We start from the raw sequence: 13,950 nt of genomic DNA on the forward strand, positions 1-13,950 counted from the left end.
TGAGTGTCTGGGAGATGTTCTCCAAGGTATTTGAGAGAACGGACCGAAAAAAATCTTTGCTGATGTAAATTAGAGAAAGGCATCATTAACCTGCCATTTAGCGGGATTGTAAAAGAGTTTCTGTTTTGCCTCAAAACACACACACACACACACACACACACACACACACACACACACACACACACATACGCATGCACAGGCTAAGTGGGTGACTGCTGCCTTCTCGAAGAACACAGCTACAAAGACAGAAGGAGACGTTTTTGTTGTTGTTTTGACCCAAATGCATGATGTAAAGAATATCTGTTTTTAGACAAGCAGAAGACACATTTTTCACAACTAAAGGAGCTTCCCATTTAAAGTTTTTGTCAGTTGGTCATGGTCTCTCAAAGATGTATATTTTACTGACTTTACGGCAAAGAAAGCCCACAACTAAACTACAACAAACTGAGAAATATTTATGAATATGCCTTTTTACTTTTTATTCGTCTGCACATAAAATGGTTAGGATAAATACTTGAGCATGTAATCACTGAATGCCAATCTACGTATCTGTTGTCTCCCAGCGGACATATAGACATATATTCAGATGTTTCTGAAAACACAACACATTTCAGTAATGCTATGTTGTCTTATAGATGCCTGGGGGCCAAAAGTGCAGTCTTGACTTGCCCTGTTTGTCCCGACTGTGTCTGTTTGTATTTATCCTAGAGAAACAAACTGGAGAAAGGGCTCTGCGCTCGCTTCCTCCCACGCTAAAACATGCTTAAAATAACCAGTTTTCTTCAGGATGAGCAGGCAAGCCTTTGCAAAGAAGTTGCTAAATTGAATATGGAAAGAAAGAAAGCAAAAATAGGGCATCGAGTCTTGCGTCACCAATTTGTGCAATTCAGCAGGCCCTTATGCATTCATGTGCAGGGTCGGGTTGAGATGAATGGGTGTGATGGCTCAGATGTCTGTCCGTCTGAATGACTCAAAACAAGTCTCAGATATTAGGACATTTTACACGGCTGATAAAAGAAATACAACCATAAGGGTATTGTGAAGGTGCATAGCCAAAACTTATTAAAGCACTAGTTATCTTCGCGTCACTGAGTTTAAAGGCTGGAAACAAGGAAATGTTATCGTGACATCGAAACTCCAGGAAGTGACTGCGCCGCCCAGCCAAGGAATAGTACAGAACACTAAAAATGAAGCTATCAGGTACAGCCTGTTACTCACAATTAAAATAGCTTAGCAGTAATAAACCGTAACGTGTACATTTTACACTTCAGTTTTTGTAAGGATTAAATAAAACAAGAAATAATGTGGAAATAGTGGGTTTTAGAGATGCTGGTATGCAGATGTTTGTCCTTTTAATGTAGCAGACTAGCTGTTTCCCCCATTTAGTCTTTATGCTAATTAAAGCTAAATGCTGACTGTATCTCATATTTTGCCAACAAACATGAGAATGATTTCAATCTTCTCATCATACTCTCAGCGTGTAATGTCAGAACCATTCCTTTAAAGAAGAGATGAGTAAGAGATGGACCACACGTCAGGAAATGTGAGCATTGGTTAAAAAACTAATACAAAAAAAGAAAAATGCAATGTGGTGCAGTCTGTTTTGAAGGGGAAATAGTGCCAGCACTATTAATATGACTGAATATTTTATTCAATATGCAGTTTCAACAGGACTTTATGAAAAACAGGAAGGCAGAAAAACAGCATTCATGTCTGCATCTTCGTTTATTTCTGACTAGGTAGGGAGCTCATTTTTCCTTCCAAATGAGTCAAACTCTGATACCACACTCAGGGGATTGTGGGTAAATCCTCGGTGGAGGCATATCCTGGAAAAAGAATGAGTAAAAAAGAGGCAAATGAAGAACAGACTTTTTTGCTTCAGGTTCAGAGAACTATTTTCACGAGCATTTAGAAAGCAGCATCAAAGAGGCATTTCTAAAATTCTTCAACAAACATCTAAAGCAGTCAGATGAATTGATTGGAGGTTCTTTTCAACTTCCTGTCTGACCTTGCGGCGGTCAGTCCTCATAAATTGGCTGTTACAGCAATGCACAGGCCATGGACGCACAGTGTGGCAAAAACAAGACACAATATATAAGGAACAATGTCACAGTGAGGAGAAGTAAACAGAGAGATGATGAAGAAGCTCAACTGATGGAGGTATCAGGAGAAAGAAAAGGAGAAGTAAAGATAAAACTAGAAAAGAAGGAGGTGTGAAGGCATGTATTCAAACACTCATATGAAATAAATTTGTTTTTTCCTCTCAGATTTGTCTAAAATAGAATTGCAGTATTCCACAATCATCCCACTTTTATTATCCCTTCCCATTAATTTTGTTTTTTCTGGACAATTTCAGCCTGAGCGTGGAGCTTTTACAGCCACAGCCGGAACGAAAGGATGTGGAACTGCGCCCTCAAAATTCCTCCAGAATTGATAGAGCCTTTTATAGTTTTGTTTGCTGACCAGTATTTTTATGCTGGCCGCTACTGGATGTCCACAAAACCTATTTAGTATTTAAATAATGCATTGAAAATGAAAAGAAACATCAATCAATATTTACAGTATAGCAAAGACCACAGCACTTTGGAAATGAAAGAGAGCAACCACTTAACAGCATACTGGTATTTTAAAATGGAAATGCTAAAATGTAGCTTAAAATATATCTACAGTTTGCTAACAACAAGCCACAACAAGCTGCTGTTCATTATAGTCAGAAAGTAGCAGTGAGTGAATTGATTTGATTGTGTTTTTATTGCTAAGAAGTTAAACTTATAACTTGTCAGAAGAAGAATGTCTTTTTAAAAGGTACATACTGTTGTTTTAAGTGGCAGCTGATATTACATGCTATTGTAAATAGGCAAGCTACTGTTTTTTTAGTTCCACAGGTGGAATAGCTCTATGCAAAGGTTACACCATCTACAAACCAGCACCTCTGGTGTCTTCGCTGTTTGCAACTTCACAGTGATGACAAGACAATAATTCAGTAGTCTGATGCTTGATTAGTTCATTTGCAGTTTATTTGTCTTTCTTCTTGGAACAACAGAGAATTGCAGTGAAAAAGTTAGAAATAGTTAGATGAGTCATTTGGCGTCACAGTCACTGGGCACCAACAGAACGTAACAATCAGGTATTCATAAAGCGAGCAGGAGGGGAGAAGGGAACGGATCCAGTAATCAGTGTGGAAGTCACCTGCATAGTCTGATGGGGCACAAACAGCTAATCAACAGTGTTTGTTGTTGGCCAATGTCATCAAGCAGATGTCTCCCATCTGGCAAGAGTCCTCACGCAGATACTGTCACACACCGATGATGGCCGTGTGGGATGGATGTGCATGCACGGAGGGAAGGAAAGAAGACAACTGAGGTGAGAATGACATGTTTGCACTCGTCAGCTGCTGATGGCGTGTTCGCGGGTTACCATGTGGTGCGAGGTTGATTGTGGTCGTTCTCTGCTGCGCCGGTGGGTGAAGCTAAAGTGAATGACAGGAGACAACATTGGTTTGTGTGTGCTCGTACATAACAGTGTCTGCCTGGGGTGTGGTAGCTGAGAAAGCACAGCTAATTGCTTTTTTTGGCAAGTTCTGAGTAATGGGCAGACAGTGAAAGGAAAGAATAGGAAACATTGTGTACACACACAACACACACACACACACACACACACACACACACACCGTGAGCATTTCTGCACTAATTTTCTGGTTTTTTTTAAAACAATCTGGCTTGCGTCTGGAGCAGTACTTTGCCCAAATGTTACCGATCTAAGCTCCATCCTTCAGAGGAGGAGAATGTGAAGAATGCTCTGGCTCTTCTCTTAATGTGGTAAGATTGTACACAATTTAAATCATGGTATCAGTTTAAATTAGCTTGGAAGGCCATCCTGACCTTTACACCTTTTCTCCCGCAGCAGCAGCTACACCCGAAACCCATGTGTGGAGGGATTCTAACGAAAGTGGTAATTATGTCAAGGCACATCTCCAGTGCGCAGCCAAAATGAGTAGAGATTGCTGGTTCAGGGAGAGGGCATCTCTATGTGGTGTGTGTGTGTGTGTGCGTGCTTGCGTGTGTTTGTGTAGCACTTCAAAACACCTGTTGTGGACTAAATGACTACCTTCAGAACAGCACTCCTCCTGTGAAGTTTGACCCCTGATGGTGGGGCCGGGTACTTTACTTTGATGCTGCTGAGCTCCTGTTCTTCATTCTCAGTCATCGTCTTCGTCATCGTCATTGTCTTCATCTTCGTATCTCTTTTATTGTCTTCTGTGTCTTCCTATTGATGTCAGAACCAAAAGATATCGCTCTTTAGTGGAGGGAATTGACTTGTGCAAACACAGAGCTGTTTACTTTAGACAGGTTTCCCAATGTTGTTCATGTCACTGAACTCGACAGGATCAGTGATATTTTGTACCGGGTTGTTTTAGGACTGTCTTGGGTAAAATAAAACCGTCAGAATTAAATGTCAACATATGGAACTTTACACTGATTAACTGTTTGAAAGAGACCTTAACACACATTGCGCATACTACATTGCGCATACTACACCATAGCAACATGTTTACAGTTAGGAGTTGTACAGTACTGTATGTATGACTATAAACAGCCTGTTACTACAGCTTTTTTTACTGCAGCTACTTGGGATGGGTTGGGGTGACTTTCAGACGTGGTTCCTGTTGAAATTACCGACTGGAAAATAAGAAATCCAGACTTCCCAGTTCAAATGGAAAACAGCATTAGGCACAGCACATTGAGACTAATGCTGATGTCAGAATGCTAACATGCTCACAATGCCAATGCCAAAACGCTTATGTTACATAACATTTTCTAATTAACACTAAACACAAAGTATAGCTGAGGCTGATGGGGATGTCATCAGCTTTCAAAGTATTTGGCATGGCTAAAACAGTCTGAATTATACAACACTTGTGCAAGAGCTACAGCAGATAAATTGCTCATTGTGGATGATCGACCAATCAGAGGCCACTGAGGCAGAGAGCGAGAAGATTGATAGGATAACATAATTGACTTTTAGACCACACACTTATTCTCTCTTACTCTCACATGTTCTGTCTCTGCCTTTCATTGAACTGCACTTTTTGTTGTCTCTCTTAAATTAAATGACTTTACAGTGGTTTTTCTTTTATGGTTCATGTTGCCCAACATGTGACATAAATACAGTGAAGCACACAGCAAAGTACTGGGCCAAGCCAGAGTTTATGACCTTCAACCAAACTGAAGTTGCTATTACCGACTCAAATGTCTGTGGAAACAACGAGGGAAGTTTCTTTGGGAGGAAGCACTTAACCATGACGTATTCCTCTATATTAGATTTGGCACAAAGCATTCACTGTCGACATCATTACTTGTTTGGACATCCCCTGTACACGCTACTATGTATTGGCAGACTTTTATCATAAAATCCCGGAACGGCTGTCATGTCACGTTATTCCTCAAAACTTGGACCATATATGGTGTTTTATGAAACGTAGAACTCCGAACTCAGATAATTGCCCCGTGCAGGCACTAACCTCTCTCTCTCTCTCTCTCTCTGGCCCCCACCAGCCACCAGACACCAGCGGTCTCTCTCGCACCCCTCCAACCTCTTTCCACGACCCCCTCCACCCGTCTCGTCCCTTCTCCCCTCCATCCGTTCATCCCTCGACCCACATCCCTTCCTTCCTCAATCCCTTTTCGCTTCCTTAAACCAACCCTTTCATTCCATCTCCAATAAATCATTTTAAACCCATATCTCTATTGTGTGGTCTTTGTTAGTGAAGATCCAATATGCTTTATGGTCATTTTTAGCATGTATGGCCTAACCACAGAAGAGTTACACACTGAGCAACACACAGAGACAACGTGTTAACCCTCAGTGGGTTCAGCAAATTAGGAAAAGTTAGCTATCATTGTTTGTTTCCCTGCTTGACTTTGTTTAATGTATTTAAATATAACTTGGTAATCGATGCCCTGCCGTTTCTGAGCCCACTCTAAGACTGTACCTAGTATTTGACAAATACTCTTGAGATACACAAGTGTCACAGAGACCAGCTCATGAGCCTCACCTCTGGTAAGTAGCTGGTTCACAAATATTCCACATCTTTTCCTGCCCAAAAGAACCCACATGGTCTCCGTCTTTCGTCCACAGTCCAGCAGAGCCGTCGGCTGAGGCTGTGAGGACGAACAGTCGGTCAGCCACCTCGAGAACGTCCACGCTTACTAATGCTCTCTCATGAGCCTTCCAAGACTGCAGCAGAGGAGGCCGCTCACAGACTGGCTGTGTGGAGAGAGAACACCACAGGCTGATGGGGATGCACAGTACCGACTTCATCTTTTATTTATTATCACCAGCTCACAAACACAAAGACATACACTCATCTCGTGTTGGAGGTCCAGTGCGTAGTGACAGATGTCCCAGATCTGAAGCCGGCCAGTTGTGTCTCCAGTGACCAGGGTGGTGTTTTTAAGCTGATCTGAGGTCAGGCTCAGCACACGCTCACCCGGCTGCTCTGGAGCATAGAACTGACCTGGAATTTGGAGGAAAAGGGTTTTTTAAACGGAAAGAAACCAAGTAAAATCAAGATGAATATATATTTCTTACAATCGTCCTCTGAAGGTTAAGAATACCGTCGTGACAAATTCACTTCTGAGACAAATTGCCACCCTTAAATATTTTGTCATACAGCTCCTTTTTACTCTCAAATTCCTTTATGCTGTAATATCCACACACACAAATGCAGACTGGCTCACTCATAGACACGCCCATGCATGCTCGTACACATATGCAGCGGTCAGAGGGCATGAATCCCACACCACTAAACGCAGATGGGATCTGGAAAGAGACATAGTAGTGGGCTGCCAGGAATGTCACTGACTGTTCTGTCTGTTTGTAAATCAGATTTACGGTAAATCGTTAAAAAAAAACAGCTGCTTGTCAATTGCTTGTATAGTTTGGTGTTTCCACCTCTCTCATACTGTGAGAGTTTTATTCAAAACTCACGTCTTTGAACTTTTTCATCCAGTTCTTCTGAATGATAATCTTTGCAAAGTGTTTTAAATAAGTGCCAGGACTCCCCTTATTCACATGTTAGCGTGTGTATTGGCCAGAAATCATTAGTAATAATGTCTACAGTCAAATAAAAGATGCTAGGAGATAGTGGGTTCCCCCAGAAGATTGTAACAATCTTTTACTTAAAACTAAACAATTTCACCTGTACCATTTATTACTACATATAACACCCCAAAAGCCTTTAAGACTAACTAGACTAATTCTTCTAGAAATAGTTGCCCTATAAAACTATATTCTTCAAATCAAAAGAGCAGTTTCATAAAAGTTTTAAATAATGTTTTCATTATTTTTGTTCACAAATTTTAAAAAAGTTATGACGAACAGCTCTCCAATTATTTCTTCTAAAAGGTCGTTAATATTGTTGCCATAAATAACAGCGCCCTCATTGTCGGCTCTTCGAGATGCTCTCCAATTGTTTTGTTGATAAGGCTTATGAGGCGTGTCAGCCAGAGAATCTGATACAGAAAAGGTACAGAAAATAGTTATGGTAACTTGTGAGAAGCGCCAGTATGCAAGGAAAAAGATACGCCAAAGAGTAAAATGAAGAAGTGCCTAGTACTGCCCACTTTGAGCTCCTACAGAACACTTTTCACAGCCTAAATTATTCTCCTCCCTTGAATGCTCTCTTTCACATGATTGTCATAACGCAGGTTGTGGAAGTGCACAACTCAACCCATAGAGCACTTTTTACACAGCCTAAATAATTCAGGTTGTGGATTTGTACAATTCTGTCATGTAATAGAGGGTTCAGACCGTGTAAAAGTGCTCCTCGGGTTGAGTTACACAAGTCCACAACCTTTTTTTAACTGATTTGGGATTACGAGGAAAAAGACCATTCAGTGGAGGATTATCAAGTGTACAAGTGTGGACAAAATTGTACTCTGCATTCATCGCACCTTCCTTCCTTCTCTCACCACAAGTGTGGCGTCTGTCCAGTGAGGCTCCAAAAGGAGAGCCATCCGGCCTGCGATGAGACCAGGACGCCTCTGTTTCTCAACTTTCTGTTTGCCGGCCGATGCTGCAGGAACAAGAGGCTGTTCACAGGGGCCAGCACTCTAGAGGAGCAACGGCAAAAACAGAAAAACAGTCAACAACAATGTTTACCACACACGAAGAATGCAGAAAAAAACAATGTTTACATCCAGACTAGAGAGCTAGTGTTTGCGCCGGTGGGGTTATAAGATAATGAATAGGCTAGGAAAGAAGAAAAAAACTAAGTTCTGCTCCATCAATTTGTATTGCCTTTTTTCGGATCTTTTCTTTTTTTTTATTGGAATATTGGATAATTTTACCACTTGAATGTTACAAAGGGCCACAACTTGACACTGCTATTTTATAAGCAGAGACTAACCAAGAAAGTTTGGAAAGCACTGTTTTAATCTTTAACAATGTTATTTGATGAACGTTTAATATGTTTTTTGTAATGCAGTAGAGCATCTTCCTCTGAAGTGTAGTGTAGTAGGAGTATAAGGTGTCATAACCTGGATACTCCACTAAAGTACAAGAACCTCGAACGTGCAGTACTTCCCACCACTGCCTGGACTTATGCATCTTTGCTATCTAAACATCAAGGCTGAGTTTTCTTACCCTCCCTGTGTCGGTCTCTGAAGGTGGAGCACTGGTCCTTGCGTCTCCAGTCTCCATATAATCACCTCTCCGTCATGGCTCGCCGTGGCAACGACCCCAGAGCAGCGCACTGACACACGACCAGAATGTCCGATTTGTGGACGCCGCTGGACTTCCACGACACGTCTGCTCTTACGTACAAATCCTATAAACACAGATGTACATATTAAACGTAAGGTTTTTTACCATGGTCAAAATAAAAATATTAAGAAAACATTTGGATGTGGTATTCAGGTTGAAAATCATCAGTTTGGTGTTGGTTGAAATCGCCCACTTCCCACTGTGACAGTTTACAAATGGTCTGACATAACATGTAATTGTTTGTGCTGCCTTGTGGAAAGCAGCACTATTTCCTCCTCTGGTTTACTGATTTTGTTTACACCTCTGGGCTACAGTGTTGAGGTCAGCTCTTTCAAATGGGGTGGCTGTGGTTCAGGGAATGGAGTTGGTCGACCTCTCACAAGGTTGGCAGTTCCGATCCCCCGCTTCCTCCTTCCCACATGTCGAAGTGTTGTTGAGCGAGACGCTGAATCCCGAGTGGCTCCCCGGGGCGCTTTACTGCAGCCCACTGCTCTTAAGGCTTAGGATGGCATATATACACACATATATATATATATGACAATAAAAATAAAGTGAAATTATAGCTCAGCATGATGGACTTCAGAGAAATCCGGGTTCTGCATGGCACAGGTGTGTATGTGATCTCACCAGGTGCATGTGTAAATGTAATTTACGTCATTCGCTATCACATTTTTTTTTCTGCTGACACAGAGGGCTTCACAATGAGAAACATGGTGAGCGGAGGAAAAACAGGACATGAATACTGAATGTTGCCCCTGTAGTCAAGGGCTGAATTTAGCCGCAGAGCAGATGGTGGTTAAAGGTTGAAAGGTAACACACTGTAACACAAGAATTTGAGGTGTGAAACATGCATGTCCAAACTTTTTGTCTCACATTGCAGTTCATACTGGTGTTTATACTGGCACCCACAATGCTTCAACTTTATTTCTTAAAGACCAAAATGTCAGCGTGAAGAAATGTGTCGGTGGATGCGGTGAATCTTTTCTCTAAAACATGCTAGACATAAAAACAGAAGATACAAGAGGCCCTCTTAAATCTGCACTCTTAAGAGAAACACAGTGTTTTAAGTCTGAACCCGACTAGTCACTATGGTTACAGCTGTTTGTATGGGAACTTGTGAATGAGCAAAAGAGCAAAGGCTAAGTCATCTCTGGATGTATGCATCTTGATATATTTAAGCTTTTTTTGTCATTTGATTGTGTGTGCTGCACTTCCAAGAATCACTTATCAATCTTAAAAGAAAATTGACAGAGGACAGAGTAGAAGTGGGGGAGAGAGACAGAGAGCGGTATGACATGCAACAAAGGTCCAAGGCCAGAATTTAAGTTGGTGCATTGCGGTTAAATGGCATGCCCTTAAACCACACGGCTATCTAAAGCTTTGCAATGGATTTAATAATGTGGTTTGGTTATTCCTCTATTTTTACAAACAAAGCTTGATATGTAAGGTACCTTGTGGAGGTTCTGACCACTATAGCACCGTGGTGCAATGTGCTCATGATACTGATGCTTTGACTTGATTGATGTCATGTTCCAAGAACAGGAAGAAGAAGACTGCTAACAAGCAATACAAACAATGCAAGTTTCAAGTTCTTAAATGTTTAAAGAAGGAAATGCATTCAACACCTGTATTATGTGTAAAGCGTGGACATATGCATTTTGGTGTGAAACAGCGAGTGTTTAAAAAAAAAAAACAAAAACCTTAACTGCTGTGGATTATTCATAGTGCCTATAATTTTACCTTGGCAGCTGCAATGTCGTACTGAGCGACCCGCCGGCTCCACCCAACGGACAGCAGCCGGTTGTCATGGAGACAGGTCAACCCGGTGACCTCAGAGTTGGTAACGGGCTCCAGTTTGTGCAAGTTGAGGCCATTCAGTAAGTTCCACACCTGTCAGAGTTGTCATTAACCAAACTGCCTCATACATGTGAAATAAATATGCACAGCAATGTTTGGCGCTACAGTTCAAATGTGCCAGTATTTTTGTCCAAACTGTGGTATTAAACCTTTATCGTGCCATTGCGAGCTCCAGTGATCAGCATTCTGTGGGAGGAGTCTAGAGTCATGCAGGTGACTTCATCTTCTCCATGAGCGTTTAGGATCTGAAAGCCGCCTCCTCCCCGTCCTCTACGTCCCACAGAGACACAGATGAGTCGGCATGTCCAGTCACCACCTGTCTCAGGAAGAGTTGTACAGAGCACAGCAGAGGGCAGGACCACTTTGACCGTTTGGTCCAGGTTCCCCTCCTTCGTCTGCCAACCATCCGCCCCTCCTCTCTCGTTTCAGCCAGGTTGAGCAGTGCCAGGTGATCTTTGCATCCCACCACCAAATGAGACTGGGTCTGCTCAGGAAGGGGAGGGCTCAGCAATAAGAAGGGGAAGTTGCCATGTTCTGGGATTCGACCTGGCTGCTGGCATGGAACTGCAGACAGACGTTTTCAGACAGTGATGGCTGGAAATGTCCCAAATCTCAGCTCCTGCCGAAAACACAACTAAGTAATTCACAAAATCCCAAATATGATTTAATATGACAAAACAATAAGCAATATAAATGGGCTTCATATTTTAAGCCTAATCTTTCATGACTCACGGCATCTCTGAGTAGCTGAAGATCTGCCCAACAGGTTGGTAGATGGCAACTATCCAACACAGTTGGTGCGGTGACCCAGCAGCGTAGCGACGGGACGTGTGGTCACAAATCGGGTCCAGAGTCTGACTGCTCGGTCACAACCTCCTGTCACCAGCAACTGCAGAGACGCATTGTAGTCGAAACATTTGGCTCCCTGAAATGAGACAAAAAGAGCACGGCATACTGATGGCATAGAAAATATACTTCATTATACTTGAAACTTTAAATAAAGCATGCTCACAGTGTGAGGAAAATAACAAGTCGGCTGGTCTCATTATTTTTAACTGGGGAGTTTTTTGAGGGTGGCCTCCATTATTAAAATGTCCAGACAGTTAATTGGTGTACGACATTAGCGTGCTCCTTCAAAAGAAGCCATTGTAACAGTCACAGGAAGCATCACCGCCCAGTTCTAATACTGCTTTCGAAACGGCATTGCTCCTTCTCTGCACAGTCAGTGGCACTGTTTGCCTCTGTATGCTGGGCCGACTTTAGAAATAACTTGACTCACATCTCATAATTGTGCTTCTGGATCAAATTGGCAGGTTCACTGCATGAGTCAAGTACTATCTACATTGGCCACATACGGGCTTTCATTGATTTATAAACAAGTCTATTTTCACCCAGTTAGGTCAGGGTCACCCAGGCCAGAGTACGGTGACCTCCGTCTGACCTGGATCCACATCAAAAGTGGATAACAACAAAAATCATTGCACTCCCTTCTTGCTAGAAATATACTTCTGATGCATAAACACCTTCTTGATAGTATGCAGTGCTAACCACAATAATATGTAGAATGTAGTAATATGTACACTTATGCTACTCTACCATCCAACTATCAGTCGGTTACCTGCTTACACTTCCAAATGTAAGGCTCCTGCTTCAGTGTCACACTCATAAAGACCACAGAGGTGGTGTTACTTTCTGATGATGTCATAATGACGTTGGCGCTGGGTTCAAACATCACCCTGTTGATTGGCTCCTGGTGGATGTTCGGCATGTGACGGTAGGAGACCATGTTGCTGTGTTCACCCAGGTCCTGTTATCACCATGGATGACAATAAATGCGTGTTTGTAAAACTAGTGTCATCAACAAGTGGTTGTCATTGCTGACTGCCACACTAGTGCTAAGCTTACTGGGAAAAAGATCCTCTGTAGACCTTTCTCTTTGTTGGACAGATTCTTGAAAAGACCTTTCAATGGATTCAGGAACCACATGAGGTGGACTCCTCCTTTTTCATCCCCCAGTAGCAGCAGAGAGGCTCGTTCTGGACACTTGGAGGGGAAACCACATAGATTCAAGGGACGGGTTTATTTATTTCAGAAGGAATTGGTCTCAAAGGAATGGCGTTCCTACCTGAACATCATGCCAGTAGCAAAGAGCAGTTGGGACACTATGAAACCCTTACAAAAACATGAAACAGTTAAGAGTCGACAACACTTGACAATTTAGATGTTCAGCTCCGTTTGGAACAATTCAGCGTGTTAGCAATCAAGTATACCAAAGAGTGTGGACGTCCTCAAATACATTGCCCGTGGAGACATTGACAAAGTGTAAGTCCCTGCAGTCGGTTGCTATGGCGACCTTGTGGACGTTGCCCATAGAGACAGCATCAGTGGTCCAGCCTCTGAACCTCCTTGTGTTGGCCACTTCCTCTGTTGATCTCCAGCAAGCTGGATTAAACAGGATTAAGTACAAAACGTCGTGAGTGTGTGCGAGTGTGTAGTACTCCCATGTGGATGTAAAAGTATTACCATGATGTCACTCACCCCAAGAGTTTTGAGGGACATGTAGGCTGCTGTTCCAGACAGTGATCTGACCTCCCTTACTGACACTAAGATAGCGGAGTGGAGGAGGGTGAGAGACAGCAACCACACGCACTGTTGGCTCCCGCTGCAGAGGAACGAGTGCAACAAAGGTTATTGGAGTAATACAATTATTAATTTTAGGAAGAAATTCAATATATACATATATAGAAGTAAAATAAAAACCCTTTTGAACATGTGTCATAAGTTCATACATATATACCAATAGTATTCATTTAAATCCCAGGTCAAATATCTAGCCTGTGGACAATAATTCTGTTTTTTGGCTATAGAGGGGCAGAGCAAGCTAAAGGTTAGCAGACAGACACACAGCTGGCTAACAGAGCAGCAGTTGAAGAGGCTACTTACACACACAGCAGACACAAAGCAAAATAAATCCCATTGGAGTCCTGTTTCTGCCCACCTGACAACTGTTAACGCAATATTACCAGTATTTATACTGGTTCATGTGCTTTTTCACTATGGGTGACCCTTTTCACTTTAAAAGTTAATTACATTGGGGTTGGTTAGGGTTAGGTTTAGGTCAGTATAAGAATGTCTTGTTTTATTTGTTACATTTATTGTCAGGTATAAACTACTAAAAGGAATTTCATGCAAAGGGAAGAAGCATAGAGATGTCTTCATTGATGTTATCGACCTGCAGTCGTTGGGCAGGTTGACACTGAGTGGATGTAATGAGCTGTAACATAAAGTTACTCATAACTATGTGGGGATCTGTTTGTTATTTAAATA

General features: G+C 42.1%; 1 protein-coding gene and 1 long non-coding RNA gene across 2 annotated transcripts; both read right to left on the reverse strand.

Annotated features, from left to right (window-relative positions):
• Positions 1 to 6,111: 6,111 nt before the first annotated feature.
• On the reverse strand, positions 6,112 to 6,646 carry LOC117748878. The gene is made up of 3 exons (XR_004611671.1): positions 6,592 to 6,646; positions 6,363 to 6,517; positions 6,112 to 6,267 (listed from the first exon to the last, which is right to left on the reverse strand). It is a non-coding gene; the product is annotated as an uncharacterized LOC117748878 (long non-coding RNA).
• Positions 6,647 to 11,404: 4,758 nt separating this feature from the next.
• LOC117749082 (WD repeat-containing protein on Y chromosome-like) lies at positions 11,405 to 12,994 on the reverse strand. The gene is made up of 5 exons (XM_034559296.1): positions 12,925 to 12,994; positions 12,749 to 12,795; positions 12,529 to 12,666; positions 12,242 to 12,430; positions 11,405 to 11,548 (listed from the first exon to the last, which is right to left on the reverse strand). Exons 1-5 carry the CDS (start codon positions 12,992 to 12,994, stop codon positions 11,405 to 11,407), a joined length of 588 nt encoding a protein of 195 aa, XP_034415187.1.
• Positions 12,995 to 13,950: the final 956 nt, after the last annotated feature.

This window comes from Cyclopterus lumpus, chromosome 19 (genome assembly GCF_009769545.1).
Source record: "Cyclopterus lumpus isolate fCycLum1 chromosome 19, fCycLum1.pri, whole genome shotgun sequence".
NCBI lineage: Eukaryota > Metazoa > Chordata > Actinopteri > Perciformes > Cyclopteridae > Cyclopterus > Cyclopterus lumpus.

Bases quoted from the DNA above. Each gene is read 5' to 3' on its own strand.
- LOC117749082 (XM_034559296.1), bottom strand. From the start codon at position 12,994: ATGGGCAACGTCCACAAGGTCGCCATAGCAACCGACTGCAGGGACTTA. The intron at 12,796-12,924 runs GCAATGTATTTG...TGTTTTTGTAAG, and splicing joins CTTTGTCAATGTCTCCACGG to GGTTTCATAGTGTCCCAACT. The intron at 12,431-12,528 runs GTAAGCTTAGCA...TGGTGATAACAG, and splicing joins TACAGAGGATCTTTTTCCCA to GACCTGGGTGAACACAGCAA.